At 31.6% G+C, this 25,354-nt stretch overlaps 2 protein-coding genes across 2 annotated transcripts in view; one reads left to right on the top strand and one right to left on the bottom strand.

Moving 5' to 3' along the window:
• Window positions 1-9,619: 9,619 nt before the first annotated feature.
• The window catches only part of Ctns (Cystinosin), a 31,395-nt gene continuing 15,660 nt past the window's right edge, over window positions 9,620-25,354 (top strand). Inside the window, exon 1 of the mRNA XM_067267723.1 lies at window positions 9,620-9,700. The gene's annotated coding sequence lies outside the window, so the exon portion shown is untranslated. The remainder of the gene's footprint in view (window positions 9,701-25,354) is intronic.
• Window positions 10,386-13,177, bottom strand: LOC136973038 (growth/differentiation factor 8-like). Its single transcript, XM_067267721.1, has 2 exons — window positions 12,772-13,177; window positions 10,386-11,524 (listed from the first exon to the last, which is right to left on the bottom strand). Exons 1-2 carry the CDS (start codon window positions 13,151-13,153, stop codon window positions 10,773-10,775), a joined length of 1,134 nt encoding a protein of 377 aa, XP_067123822.1. The 5' UTR covers window positions 13,154-13,177; the 3' UTR covers window positions 10,386-10,772.

Here is a 25,354-nt window from a genome sequence, read left to right on the forward strand (position 1 = left end):
AGTCGGGAGCACGAACAGTGGGAACGGCCGCCATGTTCGCTGCCATATTGTAACATTAACCGAAATGGCGATCGCGCAATGATCGGAAGTCGCGTCGCTCTCTCCGCTCTCGTATCGCGTGTTTAACCCTACTGGAGATGACCGTAGTCCGGCGTCATGGTTTGCAGACTTTACCGCAGGATGGCAGTACTAGCAACTATGGTGCCGTCTTCATGAGAGCATTAAAAAAGTATGGTAACTTTTTTATTTTTCGTCTCCGGTCCAAAAATAGGGTACCGTTGAACTCGTCTCGGTCCCCTGAGTTCAAATATATAATCAAAGTCCTGAAATTCCATAGGTGGTAATCTATAGTACAGCCTTATTATTATTTGTTATATTATGAAATATATTGATTGTATTATTATTATTATTTTTTATAAATAAAAAGTAACAAAAAGTAGTAAAAGTTTTTATTGATAATATTTGATAATATATGATCGAAATAGGATCAATAATATTTGATTAAATATTTAATTTGATAACAGAGCCGTAACTAGGGTATGGCCAACGTGGCCCCCGCCATAGGCGCCAACGAGGTTTCGGAATAATATGTATTCGAAATTAATAACACAAAAAAAGTCTATATTTATATTTATGTAGTATTTATGATCTGTAATTTCTACAAACATATATTTCAAAAATAAACCACCATTTTTATTTTTATTTCATAACAAAAATTAAAAAGGCGCCATTTTTATTCTTTGCCATAGACGTCCAAAATCCTAGTTACGGCACTGTTTGATAATATGATCGAAATATAGAACGAAATTGACTGATGAAAATTTGCAAAACATTTAAGGGTTTCAGTTTCTCAAACCCATCCCGACATAAATGAATTATCGAAAAACATTCAAGGACAAAAATCGCATTAAATTTTAATGTTATTTTTATTTGAATAAAATAAATTATTTTCTTTTTTAAGAATTGTCACTTTTTGTTCTCCGATGTTGTTATACATGTAAATAAAATTGTTACTAATTTTTTTTAGTTTTTATTTTTTATTTTTTTAAATAATATTTATATTTGATTTTTTAAAAACCTATTTAAGCTACATACTACATTATAAAACATCTGACTGTGCGGCCCGCTTAAAAATATATATATATTTTTTTTTTTCGAAAATGGCCCGCTGTCCAGAAAAGGTTGCCGACCCCTGCTCTACTATAATAATAAAACACAAATCGCCGTCGCGGCTTCTGTGTCGTAGTGTCATCCTGACGTGGCATCGAAGACGTGCGGACCCTCTGGTCACAATTATATATCTTTTTATATATTTTTCATTATACCAGAAACTTTTTATTATACAATTATTATTGTATTAGTGTTTTTATTCTCGCTTATTAATAAAAAATTTAACTGATATTATTTCAGATGTTTTAGAAGCAACTTATTTAAATCGGGCCCCAATTTAAATGTTTCTAGGGCCGAGTAGCGGCTTAATCCGGCACTGCTGAGAACAGCTTCGAGTGATGGGTATGACTGTTATTTTGTGTTGTATAAACACCTGCACTCCTGTTACTAAGATAGGACTGAAGAAGTTTGTAAAGATTTGAGGGCAGTGATGAGCATGTAATGTGTGCAGAATAAAAGGCCACCAGGTGTGATTGAAGGTGCCTCTAAAGTCAATAGTGATAATTGCGGTATGCTGATTGTTTTGTTTAGTCTGGTGGATCTAGTTAATGACCTGATGGATGGCATCAGTTTTTAGAGAAGCCGAACTGATTCTGATTCAGGGCTCTACGCTTGCGTAGATGCCATGTAATCCTATTAATCATTAGACCTCTAACACTTTCCAGAGTTGGGAGAAGGCAATCCATCTGTATTTTTTGTAAGTTTTAGCGCTGGTGGGTTTGGGATCAATCTAACACTAGCCTTTTTCCACTAAGTAGGAAAAAGGCCAGTGTTCAAGCAGATTCTAAAGAGAATAACATACGCTGTAGGATTGGCCTCAAACGCGTGTTTTATCATCCTAGTGGTTATGCCGTCAAGACCTGGGGCTTTGTTATTGGTGAGCGAACAGATGGCATGCGAAATCTCAATATAGGTGAAGTTATGGTCATTGTCTGTGTTAGACGGAGTGAGTGTAGAACTTCTGATGGCCGCTTCCTGAAGAGTATGTGTAGTATTTATTGCAGTGTTCTGGTTGTATAGTTCCTCAATGAAGTCGCTAGTAACAACGTCGTCCGGGACATTTAACAGAATAACCTTCGGTTATTTGGCTGCCGAGTATATGATATCTAACCTATCCGTTAATGTTTTGACTGAGTTAATGGCAGCCACCATTTTCTGGTTATCACTTTTTGTATTTGGGTGCGTTTTTTAATAGCGGTCACTCTGCGTCTCCTCTACTACGGGAGTGCGCTGCTGTTTGTAGGCATTTAGGAACGACGGTGAAAGAAAGAAAGATGGCGGCGCCCGCACTATCGATAGTATCGTGATGGAGGAATCTATAATTCTAAAATATGAGCTTTTAAGATCAAAAGAAGGGTCCCGATTGTAAAATTTTAACCATAAAATGGATTATTTGTTGAAAGAGCATTCAAAATAGCCACGAAAAAAATTAGAATGCTGGCTACCATTCGAAAAAAATTCGTAAAGACACTTACATCACAGCGTGCGCTAACTCGCGCTTTCACAATTTCTCAATTTTCATTCATAAAATCACATAATGGACCCGGAAACGAAACTATCTGAGCCACGGAGGACGCCATGTTGCTTTCCACCGTAAACTACTGCTACAAGCGGCCGTTTTTGCCGTTCGACGGCGCGCACTCCCACCGGAATTTAGGAACGCGTTCCGCAGGAATTTTTAAACGGATGTGGCTCGCGTGGAGTTACGCGGAGGAATAAAAGAACACACTCTTTAATTGAATGCAAACTCCGTTGTTCCTAATTTTTCGAACTGCTTTTACAGAAATCCCTAGCTGGCTCGGTTTTATGTTTGTCGTGAGTGTATTTCTAATTTCGTCCTGGTTAATGTTAATGTTTTCTTTTGGAAACAGCGTGTGTGCCAGCACTTGAATGTGGTTTTTTTGTACCGTTTTTGTATGATGTTTCTGTTTGTCGTGTTAGCCCTAGCAGCGACACCAGCGTAAGAGGAGGTCGGTAAACTTGTAGGAATATTGTTTTTGCAGTGTCCAAGATTTTATTTACTTTTGTTGTAATAAAAAAAAAATATGACAAGGCTCCCTCTGTCGCGTAGCAGCAGAGTTAACTTTTTTTTTTTTAATGTAAACAATCTGCATGCAAGTCAGTCGTGTCGTTTTCTCGTGAAGTCCACGTGTAAAGTTATTTATTTCAATAAAAAGTAATCACTTTGCGGTTAATGTGAGCCTAGGTATACAAAATGTCGGCGCTTCCGGTATCCTCGATGGCAAGTGTTTTTAGAAAAAAAATGTAGATGGCGCTGGTAGTAATGATGCCTTCGTATGCAAATATCCATCAAAAAATTCCGTTCAGGAAACATGAGGAATAATATGAATTTCAAATTTTGGTCACGATGTAGACGGATTATGCACGTTGTTAATTTTTTTAAAAGTGTCTGTGTATTTTTAAAGTTTGTACAATTTACTCGAAGTCTAAAGTTATCGAGGAGGAAAGTTTGTCAATGGTAATTAACATGTTAAACGTGTCCTTAATGTGTTTAATGCGTGTTAAATGTCAAAAAAGTGTATTAAAGGTGTGTTAACATTGTGTAAGTGAGGTAAAAATTTTGTAAAGGGTTTATATGTTGTTCAGATGTGCGTTTAAAGTGTGTAAATGTGTGTAAATGTGTGTTAAACGTGTTAAATTTGTCATAACCAAGGATATGTAATAGTGATTTCCGACCCGAAAGACAACGTGAACGACACATGGAAGGCTAGGTGGCCGTGGATTGCAGGTGCCACCCTCTATGGAGACGCTGCCTATCGTAGATGAAAAGACGAGAGATGTGAATCGTAAGACTGCAGTTCTTAAGAGGGGTAAAATTTATGGTTAATGTTACCTTAGGATCCAAAATGGCGGCCAGGGAAATTTTTCCCTACGTTGGAGACTGCGACGGGGAAAAAATTTTTCCCTCCATTCAAGACGGCCGCGGTTCCGGCCGCCATCTTGAATTTCTCTGCAGACTCCGCGGACGTTAACCGAAATAAATAAATAAAAAAAAAATTACTCACTTTTCGATGGTGGTTGCCTACTTCTTCCTACTTTTTTTTCCTTTCCGATCCATTCTTTCTTCGGTTTTGCCAGCTTGGATACTTTCCTTTTCTCTTGGTACGGCTCTTTTCTTCTCTGTTCTTTTCGATTCGGCTGCTCTTTTATTGGTCGATTGGCGTTTCCCTCTGTTCGATTTATTACTACTTGGCCATATAAACGACAGAATGCAACCCCAAGAAATGTGGCCAAAATTACTTTTAAATGTTCCTTCAAAGGCAGAAGTCTTCGTTCCGCACTTACTACTTCGCAAGAAACAGCTTTTTCTATTACTCCGATGATATAATTTGCATTTAGAATCGCACGGAATGCAAACGGACTCGGTCGGCTGTATGCCTAATTTTACAGCAAATTTCGGAAATCTCAATGCGTTATCGATACGGGGAGGCAAACCTAGCTCCAAGAAGACGTCTTCCATTAACTTGTAGAAATCACGTGTGGTGCAACTCGACCGAAATTCGTCGTTGAAACTCAAATCGGCAAAACTACTCATTATCGAATAATTGGCAATAAACTAAACGCGGGGAGGTGGTGAAGAAAAAAAATGAAATATCGTAACCAGAAAAATAAACAGCAAATATTCCAATACGCAATTCGTCGCAACACTGCAGTAAACGATTCCAACTGGAAACTAGTCGATTTGCATAAAATTGCATTGAAATGAACAGAAATCACGTCACAGATCGAGCATTTGCATATTCGTTCGTAACACAACTACGAATTTCCCGCCGATATTACTCTCGCACGACGTCACGAAAAGGCTCCCTCTACCGTCGCAAATTTACACACGACCGTCGCCGTTTCGAGGTTACAGGATACTCGGCAACGGCCGGATGGCCGAGCGGTAAAGGTGGCAGCCTACCGCTCTGGGGGACCCGGGATCGAATCCGAACGGGTCGAATAATCCCCAGGAATTTTTCGGGGGGGGGTGGTCCGTTCGGATATGTCGGGCCCCGTCCCTCACCACCCGGTCACCCCATTGTGGGCCTGGCCGAACCCATAATGGGCCTACTAAAAGAGGCCCTCTTAGTGCCCACAGGGCAGAAAGAGTTAAAAAAAAAAAAAAAAAAAGGATACTCGGCAACGTCGATCTCAGGGTTGAAACCGAACGGGGAAAAATTCTCAACGGCGTCGACGTCACGACTCTAGGGAAAAAATTTTTCCCCGCCGCAGTCTCCGAAGTAGGGAAAAATTTCCCTGGCCGCCATTTTGGATCCTAAGGTAACATTAACCAAATTTATGTACAATACAGGCAAATTTTGTTTGAACCACTGATGTATAGAATCTCGTAATTCACTTCGTCCATGCATCGATAGAATTTATAGGTAGTACCAGTGCCGGATTAAGCCTCTAGCGGGCCCTAGACAAAATTTAAATTGGGGCCCCATTTAAATAAGTTGCTTCTAAACAAATCTTATATAATGTGACATTAGCGTAGCTAGCATGGGTGACACCCGGTGCGGATATCGTGGTGTCACTCCAAGTCACGCCCTTTTTCTTTTTTTTCTTTTGTAACTCTTTCCGCCCAGTGGGCACTAAGAGGGCCTGTTATAGCAAGCCCATTATGGGTTCGGCCAGGCCCACAATGGGGCGGCCGGGTGGTGAGGGACGGGGACCGACATATCCGAACGGACCACCCCCCGAAAAATTCCTGGGGATTTTTCGACCCGTCCGGATTCGATCCCGGGTCCCCCAGGGCGGCAGGCTGCTAACCTTGACCGCTCGGCCATTCGGCCGCAAGTCACACCGTAGTGTCACCCTTTTTAACTCTTTTATAAAACACTATTGAATTGTAATATCTTCGCACTCGAGCAACTCGAACGCTATATCGAATATGCGATGTCGCGACGTATAAGTTTAGATTTAGAAAATAAATCATAACCATACATCAGTACTAACCACGAGAGGCGGCCCTAGGAATATTTCTAGATGGTGCGAGAGATCTCGTGGCGTACGTTACTTCTGACGCAAGGGTGGCTGTTGACCTTTCTTTTTTTAGGTAATGGCTAGTCGAGCGGAGCTTAGTAGGAATTGTTAAATACAGCCTTTTCTGTTCTATCGAATTTCTTAAATAATTTTTAACTCGTTTTGAAACAGAGAAATCTTCTGCACTGAAGCCGGGTCCCTCCGAATTACGGGCCCTAGACATTTGTCTACTTTGCCTATTCGATAATCCGGCCCTGGGTAGTACGATGACTTTTTTAGGTTAATGTTACCTTAGGTAGCCGAGATGGCAGCTCGTCTCTAATTCCAGCAAGGAAGCAGTGGGACGCACGTTCTGCCGGATGGCCGAGCGGTAAAGGTGGCAGCCTACCGCTCTGGGGGACCCGGGATCGAATCCGAACGGGTCGAATAATCCCCAGGAATTTTTCGGGGGGTGGTCCGTTCGGATATGTCGGGTCCCGTCCCTCACCACCCGGTCGCCCCATTGTGGGCCTGGCCGAACCCATAATGGGCCTACTAAAAGAGGCCCTCTTAGTGCCCACAGGGCGGAAAGAGTTAAACAAAAAAAAAACTATTCTAATAAATTACCATAATTATTAGCAACCAAATTATTAGACTTGCTTAGGTTAGATTAGAACGTGCGTCCCACTGCTTCCTTGCTGGAATTAGAGACGAGCCGCCATCTTGGCTATCTAAGGTAACATTAACCATATATATATATATATATGGTTAATATAACAGATATATATATCTGTTGTAAATTATAGAAAATATATCTACTTTTCCCATCAAATGAAGTGTTAATTATAATTCATCAAAGAACATTTCAATAATATATATTATATAATATAAAAGATTATATAAAATATTGACCTTAAAAGTCTATGAATTGTAATATATCTTAAATTTTTCAGATATAATATTTTTTAATGTTAACTGTAAGAAACTAAGAAACTCCAGGAAATTTTTATATTCGATGTATCCATGCGGTAAATCCTCGATATGTCAGATTTCGTCCCTCATTACCCGGTCGTTTATTGTGCCCAACCGAACCCATGATAAATATGATAAAAAGGCTCTCTTAGAGCTTACAGGGCAGAAAAAGGCATCACAAGATCAATTACGGTCGACATTAATTACATCTTTAGAATGGGGGACCATATTGAGCAGTATACCCACATCGCTAAAGTCTCTGTACCTCGTGTAGAAAGAGTCTTACACAAGTAAAACATTTGTTGCTTGCAGCCAATGCAGGATTAAGGAGCGGGCTAACTGAGCACTCGCCCGGGGCACCAAAATTAAGGCCTGCACCATAACCTTAGAGCTTCTGCTCCTTCCAAAAATAATTACATGACACGCATTTATCAAGACTTGATTATCCATCTTTGAGTAATTTAAAGACTAAATATTAACCAATTATATAATATATATTATTATTTAGTTTTTTTTAAACTCTTTCTGCCCTGTGGGCACTAAGAGGGCCTCTTTTAGTAGGCCCATTATGGGTTCGGCCAGGCCCACAATGGGGCGACCGGGTGGTGAGGGACGAGGCCCGACATATCCGAACGGACCACCCCCCGAAAAATTCCTGGGGATTTTTCGACCCGCTCGGATTCGATCCCGAGTCCCCCAGAGCGGTAGGCTACCACCTTGACCGCTCGGCCATCCGGCCGCTATTATTATTTAGTTAGTACGAAGTGTACACTCTCTATACGAAGGATATATTAAATTAATAAATTGATAAATTACACTAAATCACAAAAAGAATGAAAAGCTCCTCTATTATACTAAAAATCCGATACTTGTATTTTTTTCGAAAATTTCAGATAATTTTCAAATAATAACAATCGTATGGGAGATTCATTAACTGATTTAATAATTTACTTGATAGATTAAATAAAATCTTGGAAAATAACAGAAAAAATTTTAAGAGGTGGATTGAAGAGAAAATTTTCTATATGGGGGTCAATGGAAGAAAAAGGTTGGTAACTCCTGTTCCAAGGTTTCTTTTTGTTAGGATTGGTCATATATTTCTTAATTATCCCGGATCAAGTAAAGTGACTTGAAAAAAAAAAAATTAGCGTTTTTCAACTGCTCTATCAAAGTTATTATATATTGAAACCTGATTGTTAATTTTTTTTTAAATGTAAAATTAATGTTCACATTACACGTAAATGGAGATGTGCCTTACTTTGTGCTCACGCCCAGTAGACTAACTATAAATTTTGAACCCACCCATTAAATTTTTCACCGCACCTTCTTTCAAATGATTTTCCGAATCTATGTGCAAAAAATACAGTAGGAAATGATATCAAATTATGTGATACTTTTATTTTTACAAATACAACTTTCTTTTAGTGCCTTCAACAATTCAAATGAATTCATTTTATCTTTGCTAATATCTACTTTACAGTGTATATATATATATATATATACTGTATAATAGTTAGCGTAAGATGTTTTACATATACTCAATATTGGAAACAAGGGAGCAAATAAAATTGAAGAATTCATTGAGAATTGAGAAAAATCTTTGAAAATTTCTCAATGTAATATAAAGCAAAGATTCATTAATTATTATGAGATAATTTACAGAATTTTCGTTTTTTGTGTCTATGACGAAAACAATTCTGAGGTCAGTCCTCATTTATGATGAGTTTGAGTTCTTGACCCGTTTTCTAATCAATTAAAACTGTCAATATAGAACGATGTATGATGAAATACATATATATAAGTAACCTTATCAAGTCACACAGTTAAACAATCTTAGATTTTTTAGTTAATTTATTACTCATAATTGACGTCATTGCTGATACTTAACCCAAAAATTCTATAAATCTTATAAATTGTATATTTGTCAGATATAACGATACAACCTTACAGTAACAGAATAATTATTAAATTTCATTTTATTAATGGCGCCATCTGTTGCTTATAAACTTAAATCTACAAAGTTTAATTTAATTAATTCGTCAATTGTTTCCTCTTTCCTGTAAGATACAATTGAAATGCCAGTGTATCCTTATGACTATATTTATATATAACCTCATTAAGATAAGCTAATGAACTTTGAACTCGATCTCTCGTATGATTAACATTCGAGGAACAAACATACGATAACAATTTTTCATCGTAAGATAACTTTAATATATACAGAATGAATTCCATTCTATTAATTCAAAAGAATTTAATTATTTCAATTTGTTATAAAGGAATATTTCTCTATCAACAGATGGCAGTGATTAATTTTGAGGAAAAACTGTGTTGTCATAGCGACCGTTTCTAAATATATTTTGTCACTTTTTCATTTTACAGCAAACATTAATTATAAAAAAAAGAGAGAGGACCGATAAAAGACGAGCTAAATCGTGATTATCTAATATTATATAGATTAGAACGTCATCGATATTATCAAAGTGTATATTATTAGAGTCTTACAGTAACTATTCCTTTCTTGCGTGACCTCTGTTCTAGCGGATCGCTGTTATATACAGCTGTATAGCTGTTCCATTCAAGCCTTCAGGTAAGAGTAGAATAAAAATTGAACATATCTACAGTTAAATAATTCATTTCCAATAATTACAAAAATTATATATTATTTTCTTATAATTTTTTAACGATATTCTATCCTTATTTATGAATTAACGGTTGTTTCGCTTGTTGAAAATTTAAATAGAGCTATAATAATTAAATTTTAAATAACTTTTTCTTATTTATAAATTTACTTTATAAAATTCATCAATATATTGTTATATTTATCTGTTGTTTTTTCGCAATTTTTATCTGATATATTGATTAAAATAATCGATAAATTTATACAGTCGTAAAGAATTCTTACAGGACGATCGGTATAATACTTAAGGTTAATTATATTAAATCATGAGTTTTCTTTGACGTTGGCTTACTTTCTATGAGACTTTTAAATAGAAAAGTCCTCTGTAAAGTTCGTATTTCCTTGAAGTAGAGTCGCAATGCTGGGAAGCTATCGTCACTATGTTAAAACGGAATTGTTCGGTCGTGTAGGTGCTTCGAGTATAAGTATAATTTTGATTATTGTTTATGTTTATAATTAATTTATAAAGTTACCATTAAAAAATTTCAAATTCTTATGTATTTTAACCAGTTTTTCTGATTCAAAATCAAAGATTAAAATTATGTCACGGATGTCTTTTAATTATATTTTAATAAAAACAGGTTAAAAAACAAACTATAAGTCATATAAGTCCACATTTTTATTCAATAAAAAAAAACAAACCGTGCCTTATATGATGTGATTTTTTTCATAATTCAGGTGGGTTCGAGTTCCATAATTTTTGTGATAAATATGCCGGTTTCATTCGTCTCTCATAGAAAAAAGTCACTCACACGTTTTAAATAAAAGAGACTGAATAAACCTTCACACTGCCGGCAGTGCAACAATAACAACTTCTTAACGAAGTTCACAGTTTTACTTCTTGGAAATTGCATAATTGCGATACTCATTCACACCGTAACATATAATTTATATAAATAAAAGAATGGAACATTGTGTTTTCCTCGTCTACGTCCTGTAACATACACAAAGCGTAACAGCGAAACAATGTGTTTTACAAATTTTATACACAGTCACAAGCTTCTACAATCATATTGGGCAGAACCTTCTGAAAAATAGCTTGATTTTCGTCCATGTATATTAAAGATATAGAAGACAACCTGGAAGGAGAGCAACATAAAGATAACGGTGTACTTTCGTTTTTAGCTTTCATTTTTTGAAGGTGTTGCTGTATAACGGTGGTGTGATGAAATCTCGTCAGACTGGCATCATCTATGCAGTTTCCTTTACAGTAATTAGCGGTATAACCGGGTGGTTGTATTATCCAATCATTCCAGCCGATATCGGAGAATGCCAGAAAAAATTGTTCGCGACAGCAACCCGTCGATTGTTCGGTGCAATCTACGTTACGCTTTCGTCTGTTGACACGCATTGTCGCATCCGTATTGATAACAATGAATGGCCGATTATCAGAATCGGTTTCTATCGGCTGATCGTCGCATCCGTCGCAGTCCATTTTGAAAATCTGATAAGAATTTAACCAATTGGATAATGTTCGAGCTATGTTAATCTTATACCAGCCCGGCCTCACCCATTCCATACGATCTTCTCGCAATACTCTTTGCCAATATTCGCTTTCGTTTGTCTTATACTGGATGTTATAGAGGGTGTATGTCAGATTGCGTTGTTCTTGCTCTTTGCGATATATCCATAGATAAGCGGAGGCTATTGATTCCGTAGAAACTTTAGACGGATCAACGTAGAAATAAAAACAGACTGACTGAGATGTTGCTTGTGGACAAAGATGAGACGTGGCTAAAAAATAGAAATAATTTTATTAATAATTTTAAAAATATAGCCGGAAAAAATTCGGTAATTTTAAATAGAAACAATATCAATAATTTAAAAATAACACGCTAGGCATAATTAAAAAGTGTTCTTGGCTTATAACAGAAAGTGAGTCTTAAAACAATTGGAAAACGAAAGTAGCAGTTCTATTCGCCGACTTTGGAGCTTATTGACCTTAACACATTGAAACAAGGTGAAATTACGTAATCTGGACGAATGCCTCATAATTTTTGTCAACTTTGTTGATTTTGGTTTGACTCCATGATATGTATCGAATCACGTGATGGGATGACAGTTTGAATTTAGCAATAACAAACTACAGTTTTATAATCATTTTAAAGTCCCCCGGTTATGTTTGTGTTTGGAATGTACTTGTTTTAGTTGCTATATACTAAAAATATTATTAAGATCTGTTCATAACTGTGTGAACATGCGTTGATTTTCTCTCAACGTTGTTATGCAAAACTGGGTTATAAACACGAAATTGATGACAAAGTTGAGTAATTTGCAGTTTTTCATGCAGTTATTTCTTAATCAATGTTCAAACAGATAATAAAAAGACAACATAATAAATAGTAATATAAATTAATTACTAGAAGTTACTTTTAAATAACAAGATGTGATTTTTAATTCACGTAATAATGATCTAACTAAATCAGATCTGTCAATTTGCTTCTTTGTCTCTTGAAAAACGTTTAAAAAAATATGATGTAGAACAGACCATAGGCATGAAAGTTTTTGTTTATAACTGATCCTAATTACCTAATTTAAAAAAGTTAAATTGACCTCATTCTTTTTTAGTATATTCGTGTTTTTCCCTTACTATATTGGTTTTTTTTCTTAAAGGAAGGAGATTGTCTAGAAGTTTCTAGGCTAATTTCAAGGACAAGCAAACACGTGGTTCAAATTTGACACTTGAACCTGATTAAATAGAAACCCAAATATCTAAAAAACCCATTGATTAGTCTATACTTTTTATAGCTATCGAATCATCTAGAATATTTATCACCAGTATGAACTTATTGTTTATATTATAGTGTTTAGAGCAATATAATGCTTTTTACACAAATAATATTGCAAAAATGATAATAGATTTACATAATCTGCAATGTTATATTTAGAAATAGATTTTTTAAACTCACACTTCCTGCATAAAAAAATTTAAATGATAAATATCAATCAAAAAACATCCTACAGTGATGATAGATACTTACTATTCTCAGAAAGTAGCACAATATTCTGTGTGGTTCCATAATAATCATCTATATTTCCATCATGGATCACAACCTCTTCTTCTGGATTCCCCAATATGACACCATTTGTTATAATATTTGGGATGGTTGATTTGTTTAATTTAGGTGGATGCTCCAACTTTAACTTACTCAAAATTTGCTTTTTGATCAGTTCAATACGTGCATTCTTCAATTGTTCCGCAGATAATGTTTCTTCAGTCCTTTGTTTCTGGACAGCGCAATTCTTGCAAGGCACTGCCATCCCAACGATGCCACTCACCAGACAACCGATGAAGGCTATCAGCAACAGCGTGACAAGTCGTGGATCCATCTCTGAAGCTACAGGTTGCCTCTGCTTCATCATATATAGCGTGCTATTCCACCCCCCTCTGTCTCTAAAGCTGTTACTAGGCGGTTCGGGACCTGCGCATAACTTGGGTCGTCTGGCATCACACACATACACACACACACACACACTCGACCTCGCTTTTCTCCAACTATTTTTTGGAAGATGAATTTATTACTTCGGCATCTTTACACTTTTTCCAATTCTGATCACGTGGGTTATGGGGATCTCCGCTTTTTCTTTTCTTCTTTTTTTTTGATATTGAAAGTTTTATAAGTGTCTACGTGACCTTATTCTTTTATAGAGATGGTTTTTAATACCTGTAAGTAGATACGTCAGAATGCGTCTAGTCTGTTTTATTTGTTTTGTAAATGACCGCGATTCCGCAATGTTAAGTGAGGCTAATAGAAGGGTTAAGTGAATGAACTGCATTTCTCCCGCCTCATCCCTCTTTGACCCGTCCTGATACCGGAATACAAAGATCTAAAGATAAAGTTTTAAGCGTGTGTGTACGTAGATATAAATATATATGCGTAATGAGGGTACCCACATTTTAGATAAAGGGCTCCCGAAAGACCCCCGTTCTATAAGGGTGTTATCGAGTTTCCCCCTTTCTTGGCCCCTAACATTTCGTTGACCCTTTTTCTCCTAAAGTATTAGGTGACTCATTCAAATATATTTTTTTTAATTAATGGATATAACTGGAAAGCAAAACTCGGTTGGAACTTCCTTATCGTTTTTGTAAAGTGTTATTTATCCTAATTTAGATTTTAAGAAGTGATGTGACGTCAGGGGTAATTTCCGCGAAAAATATTCGTGCAATTCGATTCAATTATTAAATAACATTTTATTTGTTATGAATATAGATTAAGATTTGTGGTTTCCTCCCGTTTTGGTAATGGGAAAAACGACAAGCAATTGCTAAATTCGAAACTAAGCCAAGTGCACAATCTGTTTCCTGAATAAAATATATTTTATTCTTATTTTTATCAGTACAAAATGGAAAGTTACAGATTATATTTATTTATTTAATTATTTTTTAAGATAGATAATTATGCTTTCTCGTGTATTATCTATACAACTGAAATAATCTTAGCACTATCACATACATTATCATTATTTTATTTTCTCATAAAAGAAATAATAGCATCAAAGCTATAAAACCTGGATAATAAATGTATTATTTTTCAAATTTAAACAGTTCTACCTGTCACAGTACTTTGGAAATTTACGATGTCTAGACGAACTTACATTTGTTCGGTAGATTTTCTCATAAGTGATCTTTCGTAAGCATAGACACGCTTTTAAAATCCAATAATAAGTTATATATTTTATATTGTTAAATTCAAATACCGAAACTGAACGACTTCCAACGAATTTATTTCCAAACTTTTTACTTTGTTTACGGTATTAACTAACTCACTCAATATTATTTCAATGTAATTTTTAAACATTTATCGATTGTAAATCATTACAATGTATATTATAAATAAGGAAGAAGCTAATAAGATACTTATAGTAACTAAAATATTTATAAATGAAAAATTAAGAAATTTATTATTATTATTCTACATTTATTTAAGCAGAATTTTAAACATACATATTAGTTGGATTTAACAAATTTCAAGGTAAACCTACACGAGAGCATTGAGTACAGGGCAAGAACCTAATCATCCCCATGAATGAACAGGATATAAATGGATAATTTTAGACAGATTCATCCATCATTGAAACCTGTTTTATCTTAAAGATTCTACAACCGTAACGCAAAAATTTACATTTTGTGTAATTCACAAAAAATGAAATTCAGACATTAATAATTTTCTGCAAATTTAATATGTAATATATATTATAATAAATTTTAATTAGATGACGGTAAACATTTATCTGTGACGCCAAGCACGTGATATACCTTAAATTTTGTCCTTCAGGTGACCTCATCCGTACATCTGGGGTGCATCAGTAATGTATGTAAGTTTAGAAGCAAACTAGACGTAACAAAAATACCCATATTTACGATACTGGTGCCACGGTGTAGTCCATTTAAATTCATTGATTTGCTTTTTTCTTTCTTGTTTTTGTTTTTTTACAATAAGCGTTGAATAATAAATAAATTTAAACCGAAATAAAACTGTCACTTTCATCATGTTTAATGAGTATAATTCGTTTTTATTTTTTAATATACATGTGCAAAGCTATAAAAATTTAGTTTAGGTATGTGTTTAATAAAATATTTTAAAACCAGTAGCGTAACTGGCTTCAAACATTCTAATTATTTTAACACACAAGCCCTTATAAACGTGACAATATTAACAAAAATCGAATGAAATTTTCACTTGTAAGTTTCTTTTCTATTTAAAAAAAATTTATTTTAATTATTAATTCGTAATTGAAGCAAACACTTAGTAAATATAAATATGCTAATTTATATTTACACGTCTATTAACATGTAAGTATAAATTAGTATATAAATCGTCTTAAAATGGCGAATTTTTTGCCGCATGCGTTTTACCTTAAATAATTAATAACATTATCTAGTTTTTCAGGTAAGCCATTTAATTATTGCTATGATTTAATATATATATATGTATTTAATGAGCGATGCAAGAATAAGTCTCGTATTATCAAAATTACCAACTTTAAGATTTGATAATATTAATGTTAAATGTTTCAGATATTGCACTTGATGAAATAACAAAATGTGGCAGCTATTGTGACGTCAATACGCGCGTATCTGTGATTGCGTTTCCCGGTTTTCCTATTTGAAAATGACTTAAGTTGAATAACTATAAAAACCGCGTCATTCAATCATCACATCGTAAACTACTACGTTTATGACGTTCTTATCGGTTTGAAGTATCTCCCACTTATTATAATTAAGTGGATGACAGGAAAATACTATTGGGATGAACTTTAAACAGTTTGCTGTGATATTATTATTATTAAAATATTGAAAAGACCAGCATTAAAAGTCTTATATCATCAAAAACTCAAGTGCCTTATACATTGTGATAAATTGATATATTTCCTTTTTCATAATAGGTAATAAATTTACATTACATGACACTGAGATAGTTTTAGTAAAGAATATTAATAGAAGAAATGATTTTTAGATCATTATATCACAGGCAAAAAAATTTACCAATACAGAAATAAAATATGTAAAAATTGTAATTACATTTTCCTATTGATGCACTGATGTATTATATCCTATATTTTTTCAAAACTTTTACAATGTTGGGTTGTATCTTGTTAAAATAAATTTTCATCATCAGATTTTATTTGGAAAAAATAATGGAAATTTAATCATTCTTACATAGATAAGAATGATTTTTAAAAATGGACCAAAAAAATGATAGAAGTTGAGTTTTCCTGTCAAATTGACCTTCCATTCTATTTTTGGATAGGCCTCAAATTCAAAATATAGTACTTCTTTTTATTCTTACTTATGTCGAAAGTTCTTGGTAGTTTTGTATTTCATTTATAACAGTCATTCAAAAGTGGTTCTTAGAATTTCTGTTTCACATGTGTTCTTAATGCTGTTGCTAAGGTGTCATGAAATTTTTATTTGGTAATATTACTTTTAGTATTTAAATCATTCATTCAGTCAGTGGTATGTGAATGGTTTCTAACTATAATGAAATAAAGCTTTCATTTTTTACCTTTTTCATTATAGACAGCATTAAACAAATTTATGATTTTGTAATATCAAATCATAAAACAATAGCTGCTGCTATATTTCACAGACTTATTGATGGCTTTGTTTAATTTTGGAAACTAATAATTACATAAAAGAAAAATCTTATATGTATTGTATTGTATCCATATAATTAAACTTATATGTTGATTTAACCAAATTATCCTTTAAAATACACATATTAACAAAAATAATAAATTCTATTTAAAACAGACAAAACTTTTGCCTTAGAGTAAAAAAGATATGCACTAATTTGGCATATTTAATTAAACATTATGTAACTATGTACCAAGTTTTACTGATGGTGACCCACATTATGAGCACTAAATACATGAGCAACTGATGAGAGATTTTCTGTCTGAAATAAATGTTTCAAAGACAAAAGTGCTGTAAATTATAATTGTTTTTAGAATATTTTGTGAATTGAATTAAACTGATTTGAATAAAGAATTGTTATACAAGTCAACATCTTAGTTCCTGAATTGGAAAATCAAATAATTCAACTTTTTCTTCTTTGAGACTGTGTTTTGTTGATTGTTGGACTATGAACCCAAAGTTGAGTTTTAATTAAACACTTGGCTTTATTTCCATCTTTATTTAGTTGATACTAAATAAAGATGGAAATAAAGGCAAGTGTTTAATTAAAACTCAACTTTGGGTTCATAGTCCAACAAATAATTCAACATTACTTTTGCATTTCTAAAAGGCATATATTCATTGACAAACAAAATTTTAAAGGTGGAATTAAAAATTATAAAGCAAACAAGATTAAATGATAAATAAGATAAATGATCATTCAGTCTCAAAATTTCATTATTAAAAGTTAAAATATGTTCCAATCTAAATAAATATTTTTAAGACATGATAAAAAGTTTTAATTTTTCATTCAACTATGGGTTTTGTAGTCTATTTAACAAATGTATAGATTATTAAAACTAGTTACAGTAATAAGCTTCTGTTTAAACTACCAATATTTTCTTCATTTATTTTTTGTAGATTTTTGCAGAGAGCAGGCATGCAAAGCAAGTCTATGGCATGGGATGCATGGTGGTGTTGCTTGAATTTAACTTGATTTGCATGGACTAACAATGCTATACAATGCTATACAATGCTATAAACAACAGTGATATTGTTTTGTCTTATGCTGCTTCAGAAAATATTATGATTAGTAAGGAATAAATGCCATAGCAAAAATGTTTTTTTTTTTAAATTGGATGCCAACTCTTCATATATGAATGAAAGTTATTCATTGAATTAAATGAAAAATCAAGAATATAATCTTTGTTTCTATGGGACAATGGAAAGACTATTATGAAGGATTTTAGAATGTAAAAAATAGCAATTTTAATACTTTCAATTTTTATTCAAGCAGTATAGAGCTTTTTGAAATGGAACTTTAAATCAAACTCTGTAAATGCCATAGAATTTTGCGTATTAATTGCTGTTTTTGAAGAGAAAAATTTAATAAAATTTTATATCTATTATTTGTAATATTATTATCTGTAGATACTATTTATGTATCTATTATTTTAATACTCTTACCATTTCACCTGTTCATTCTTTTCATAAATCAAAATAATGTTTACGAATTTGATAGCATCTGTTGTATATCAAATATAATCAAAAAATACTTCTCCAAATTATGGATATTATCATCATTCATATGTCATCCTCCAATTTTTTTAAATCATTCTATAAAAATCCATAAGAAAGTATTGTTTATTGAACTAAAAATGAACTTTTTTAAAATCAATCTTGATATTTCACTATTTGATCAAAGAAGAAATGTTAGGAGTATTAGTACAGAAATAGTAAATTATTGTGTATTATTGGAATCTATTGAAATATTTATTAAACTGAAATCCAGAATCAATAAATATTGAAGCTAAAGAAAAATTGAAAACTTGTGAAGTTAATTGCATTTGTTAGTTTTATAAATTTTAAGAAGTAAGCAAAAATCAAATAAATTTTATTTAAAACTGACTTGTGCTTTTTTTTTTCTGTTTATAACCTAAGTGAATTACTTTGTTTAAATTAAATATTGTGTGAAATATAAAATTTTTATTCTCAGCTTTTAATTAATTTATCACATGTCAATAAGCCTTTTGCAATTACTAAATTTTAATTTAATTAGTTAATAATTTAATTATCTGAATTATTATTATATTAATTTAATTATATCACATTGCAATATGTAGACCTATTGTATTCATCCACATTATCTGCAGTTGTTCATAATTGTATCTATTGATTTTAGTTGATAAGAAGTTTTTTAAAATACAAGTTTTTATTCCTAATAATTTCTTTTGATTGTATTGTTTTTTTTTTCTTATTCTTGTTATTGTATAGATTTATTTCATTGATTTAATGTAATTAATTTTTCTCTTTATGTTCATCAAATCATGATTTCTGTGAGATCTTCCAAGCATTTATGACATTTTTATCTGCATAATCAACTTTATTGATTTAATTAATAATATTTAATTAATAAATTGCAGTACTGGATAACAATTAAAAAGAAACATATCTAACGCTCTTATATATTTGAAAAAGCTAAATGTTAATTGAATTATAGTGTATGTTCATGCCCACATATGTGCATATGCGTGAGTGAATGAGCAAGCAAGTTGAATATTCTGTATTTACTACAAAAGCAGAAATAGAAATTAACAATTAATTTTAAGTCTAAATTTTTAGTGGTCTGATAAGATGACATATTGTACAAATGATTCAAATGTAGTACAATATTTTAACATATTTTTTAATTAATAAGATGTTTAAGAAATGTAATAGCAAATTTCTTTATTGTATAGTAATGAAAAAGTTATAAAAATCAAATGCTTTTATACATACCTGTTTTTCAGACATATAAAATCATGATAAAATATTTAGGATCTTGAATGAAAGGATTTTATATATCCAAAAAATTTTAAATCACAATAAATCATTGCTTGTTTATTACAATAGATTTTTAAGTAAAAATAGTTGATTTAAAAATAATTTTAAATTGCTAATTCTTCTTTTTCTTGTCATTTATATCAAATAAACAGATTTTTCTGTTAGTTAAAACTCATTTCTATAGAGTAAATAGCATTACTAATTTCTTCTCATATATTATTAACATTTTGTAATTCTTTTGATAAAATAGCTGTGCCTAATAGATACTTCATAAAGCAGCATCATAAAGTATTAAGCGGTTATTTTATGTTCTATAAAAATTTAACGTTATATCACAATAATTGACATATTAGTCTTTCTTTTCCAGGGAGTGAAGTATGTGTTTGATAAAATTTTAAAATGTCTTATTATAAAGTATAATTTACAGCATTCATCACAATATTATTAATTTAGTGTTAACTACAGCATAGATTTATCTGATCATTTTTTAAAATGTAATTGTTATTTCTGCAAATACTAAAAAATTAAGATAATTATACAGTTTGAAACACATCTAAAATTTTTAATATGATTTAATTTTTATTTAAGTTTCATTTAATGATAAATATTTGGTTTAATTTCATTAAGAAAAAAAACTCAAAATTTACTTCTAATTATTATTTGTTATTCTATTGATGTAGTTGGAAAGTAGTATTATTAAACTTAATAAAAATTAAATTTGAGTAAATAAATAATAATAACAATGAAAAGGACATAATTTTTCAGCAGTTCTAAACATTAATTTCTTCATAAAAATTGTCCCGAGTTATGATAAAATATTGTAATTTAGTTTCATTATTGTAAATGAAAAAAGGGACAACTTATAAGTGGTGCAGATTTCAAAATGTAGGGAGGAAAGATAGATAGCCCCAGAGAGAGAGCTTTTTCTTCTTTTCTACAATATATGACACTACCTATACTCTGAAGATATGAAAGATATGTGGCAAAGCCATTCTTTTCTCATAACTGTGCAATGTGAAACATGACAAGGTATCAACAGAAATTTTGCTTAGATAAAGATTCTAAACTCTCTCAGAACAAATTTTTTTTAGAATTAATATGCTAGTATTTAAAATCAAATTAACATCAGGGGATTAAATACTACAGATAAGCAGTTGTATAATATTGTCCATTTGTACCTAAGAGTAAAATACTTGGTGTATATTTTCACACTTACAAGTTAGAAGAAAAGATAAATCAAGCAAAAACAGAAAAGGAGAATCCCAAACATAAAAATGGTATGAGTTGTTGGTTACAACATGTATTGGTAGATAGCATTTGTATAGCTTCCTCACAGAATATTGTGATTTGTTGCATAGTATACAGCAAGTCCTTCTATGAAGACTGTATTGCATTTGCAAAGAATGAGCTCATGAAGAGTGTGTAAATCTTCAAATAGAACTGAATTATGCATGTGATATGTGACAGTTATTTGTTAAACCTCTCTTTAAAAGAAAACAAAAGTTTTTTGTTTATAAAATCTTTTCAGAAAAACTGCAACTCTCCAGAGGTACATTTCAATTTTTCAACATTTGATTTTTTTTAAAATAAAGTTTAAATCTTTATAACAGAAAACAAAAATATAGCAAATACTATTTATTAATTTATTATAGTAAGAGGATTTATATACTTCCCAAGGACCTCTAGATTCAAAGGAAATGCCTTTTGATTATGGTAAAAAAAATTTTAAAATGTGCAGTCTCATCTTTCTCCTAAATTCCAAATTTTATTCAACATGCTTGGTATTATGATTTTATATATATAACCTACATATATATTTTAATGAAATGAAAATTATATAGAATATGATTTATGCATTATTGATATATCAATCAAAATTTTATTTGAATCTGTACACAAACTGAAATCCTTATTACTGTATTTTGAATAAAAATACATAATATTCGAAACAAACTTCTAAGTTTTTTAGAATGTACCATGAAAATCTAAAATATTTTATACATTCTGAAATAAAGTCCAGGATTGTAAAAATACAAAAGGAATAAACTAAAATATTCAATTCGAAAAAAATTATTTTTATTAAAATTGTAAATATTTGAAATTTATTAAATATAAACTATTATTCAAAATATTTTTTAATCAATACTAATTTTTATATTCCAAACTTTTTAAATTTATGTTATAGTTTTGTCAATTAAGTTAATTTGAATAGAAAATTCTTTATTATTTCAAATAGAAAAAACAGCTGTGTAGCATCTCAGTATTGCCCAATCAATTATGTAATGATATTTAATCAATTTCCCCCCCCAAACTTACTGCTTTGTGGATGATTTCTTCCTTAAAAATAAAAATTTAACTGATTTTTAAAAGTAGATCAAATTCCTGTTTTTAAATATATTTATTCTATAAAAACTTACAAAATTTGATCCATTTTACAATTCTATTTTGGAGTCTTTTTATGGTATCTTGTCAAGTTATATTTTAAATGATAAATTACTTTTCATATTGGTAGTTCAAAGTTATCATGTAACTTGCATAAATCTAATGAATTATTTTTAAATATTTTAAAGGAAAGGAACACACATATTACGTAACTGCATATAATTTATGAATTTGCAAGTAGTGAATAAAAAAATATAAGTTATAAAGAAAAAACTTATGTACACACTGTTAATATATATATATATATATATAATTTACTATATTAATAGAAAATTTCTTAAATTATTATAAATTTAAATTTTGTTATTAATAAATTAAAATTATGAAATTAAAACATTATTATGGATAGTTGCTGTCTTTGAAAATGATACCAATGCCAATCATATATCAAAATTTTTTCAGATAATTTTACAATGTCATGGTCAAGGTTACAATTATTTATTTAATTTTATATATACTGTAAATGTTTAAGTTATTTTTATATTCCAGAAGTCATATATTCAATGAAAAAAAAAATTCTGTATATATGAATGTGCATCACCAACTGTTGTAATTCATAACAACAAAGTCTCGAATATACTTTACTAATATGATTCCATTATATACAATTTAAACTTCACTTTATTCAATAAAACAAAATATTAATAAAGTTTAAAACATGCTATTATTTAGAATATAATGCTTATCTAGAATTCAATCATAATTTTAAGTTTGTGATGATAATATTTTAAGATAAGATGTGAAAAACAAGTGATAATTATATAAATTCTTAAAATTGTTATTTGTAAAACTAAGAGATAGATATTTTAAATTAAATATTTTTGGTCATTTTGATAATGTAAGAATGTAAATTTTATGTAAAGAAAACAGTAGTACAATATTATTTAAATAGAATACATTTTAATTTATTAATTTTAAACTCAGACTGATACTACAAAATGTAAAGAATTATTAATAAATAAAATACTCAGACGATAAGTGGACTTGGGTCAGACAAGAAAATAAAATCAGCTAGTCATTTGATTCACTTTTACTTTCCTTATCTTTGACCATCCAGGTCAAGCAGTAAAATGAAAATTGCCACTGTCTGTCACCACAATTACCATTCCTCCTCTGTCATGCTAAATTATATCATACAACCTTTGTACTCTTTTTATAAATATGTAGTACTGTATGTTGTTCTCAACAAAATAATTTATGTATAATATATATAAAATAAAACTGGTAAATGACTTTTTTCAAATTTTAAGTTATGAAAATACACTAAAATTTGATTAGTTTTTTGCTGTTTAATTAGTGTGTTCAATTTCTTTTATATTAATATAATCTATATAATAAATCTAATGTAAAATCTAAATAAAGAAAATTAATATAAAAAATTTTAAATAATTATTATAGTTTATAAAGATAATTTTTATTTTCCTCAAAATGTTTTATTTTAATTTAAAAATGAAAGAGGTGTTCGGATGACAGAGAGGTCAGTTGAGAACACCTAACAAGTGTCTAGATCCTGAGCGAGCATTAGTTCTAAATTATGCCGCTGCGGCAAACAGCGTCAATAGCTGCTTTTAAATAAATCATTTGTTGAAAAAAGCAAAAATGTTCGAAAAATTTACACCTACTGCTCATTTTAATTATATATGCTACATATACTGTCTGTGATAGAACAATATGCATTGATATTGGGGACATCAATATTAAAAAAACTGTGATACGTAGGTAAACACGACTTGCACTTAAATACTTTAATATTTTTCTCACTGCTTTACGCGCTCGCTTGTCTTAGTACGCCTGTTTAAATTTTGTCTATGACTACATTTTAAACCACACTCGCTACATTCCATTTTAACGTATTACGAGTTCCTCGATGTTGACAGTATTATAAACAATGATAAATGCGCTAGTTTTACTCTTCGAATGGGGCGAAAAAGCTGACGTTAAATATGCACTTTTAAGCAGTCGTTTTCAGAAAGCGGGAGATTTAAGTTTTGGCAAAAGAAAAAAAAAAAGAATGCATTATATTATTTATTACTTTATTATCAATAATTAAATTTGCTTACTTTTTATATACCTTACGATTTAGTTTTAATTTTAGATTGTAATGTTCTGAAAACGTAATCGTATAGTCGCGCTATTGTTGCAACTTATTTTAGCTTAGAAAGTATAGAGCGGAATGTTAATTATTTTCAACCAAAATTTGTATTTACGAACGTTATAATTCAAGTTATATTTTATCACGGTTGGGAGCAAGCTTTTCCCCTACTTAATTAATATAGGCCAAGGCAAAACAAGGTCATTTGCTTCGAAACGTCTACTGGCCGTGTTCTTTATTATAAGCAGATTACAGTAAGGTCTTTTAAAACGTGTGCGATCTGTCGAGGGGGATGCCTCCCGAGAGGACTTTCTATGGAAAACTGGCCCTATTTAGGTGTTACATACGTGAAGAAAACCCGGAAACTCCACGTGGCTAGCCCGTTGGCAAGACGCGAACCCCCGACCAGTGTTCAGTGGATTTATCCATTCGGGCACTGGTGGTCCTGGATAGAAAAGATTGACTCTAGTATCCTGCCGTCTCGTATCAAAGAAAGTTTTGACAACTAGAACGAACGACGTGTCGTTCGTTCTAGTTGTCAAACTTTCCTGGCAAAGATAAGGCAGGCAACTTCACCGAATTATTAGAGGATACACTCTCCAATTTTAATAAGCTTGGCTGCAATATGCGCATTTAAGCAAATATAATTATCCCCAATTTTGACGGACGATCGGTTCCAGCAGCATGGCCTATAAGGTGGTCGGTCATGCCGTATCTTCAAAACTACAGCTCTGCGATAGTGTAAAACTGGTGCTATACTTGCAATCAGCGCCAGAATTATACCCAAGATTAGATCTCAGTTTTAAGATGGCGAAATATGTATTAGTGTTACGATTACTGAATATCTGCACTATAAACAATCATAACGTAGGCGATTTTCATTTATCGTATGTCCATAGTAATAAATCATATAATATTTAGTAAACTTGGTTATAAAACGTAATTATTAAATCTATAGTCCGTCCAGCAAGTCGACTTTTTTATTTTTTTTAATTTTTAACCCTCTGCTCTGTGGACACTAAGAGGGCCTCTTTTTGCAAGCCCATTATGGGTTCGGCCAGGCCCACAATGGGGCGGCCGGGTAGTGAGG

The sequence above is a fragment of the Centruroides vittatus genome, unplaced genomic scaffold (assembly GCF_030686945.1).
Source record: "Centruroides vittatus isolate TY-2023 unplaced genomic scaffold, ASM3068694v2 contig_3077, whole genome shotgun sequence".
In the NCBI taxonomy this organism is placed as follows: Eukaryota; Metazoa; Arthropoda; class Arachnida; order Scorpiones; family Buthidae; genus Centruroides; species Centruroides vittatus.

What these genes read in the sequence shown, in the direction of transcription:
- LOC136973038 (XM_067267721.1), bottom strand. Translation starts at nt 13,153, where the DNA reads ATGATGAAGCAGAGGCAACCTGTAGCTTCAGAGATGGATCCACGACTT. An exon ending in TGTGCTACTTTCTGAGAATA is followed by an intron (nt 11,525 to 12,771) that starts GTAAGTATCTAT and finishes TCTATTTTTTAG; the next exon opens with CCACGTCTCATCTTTGTCCA.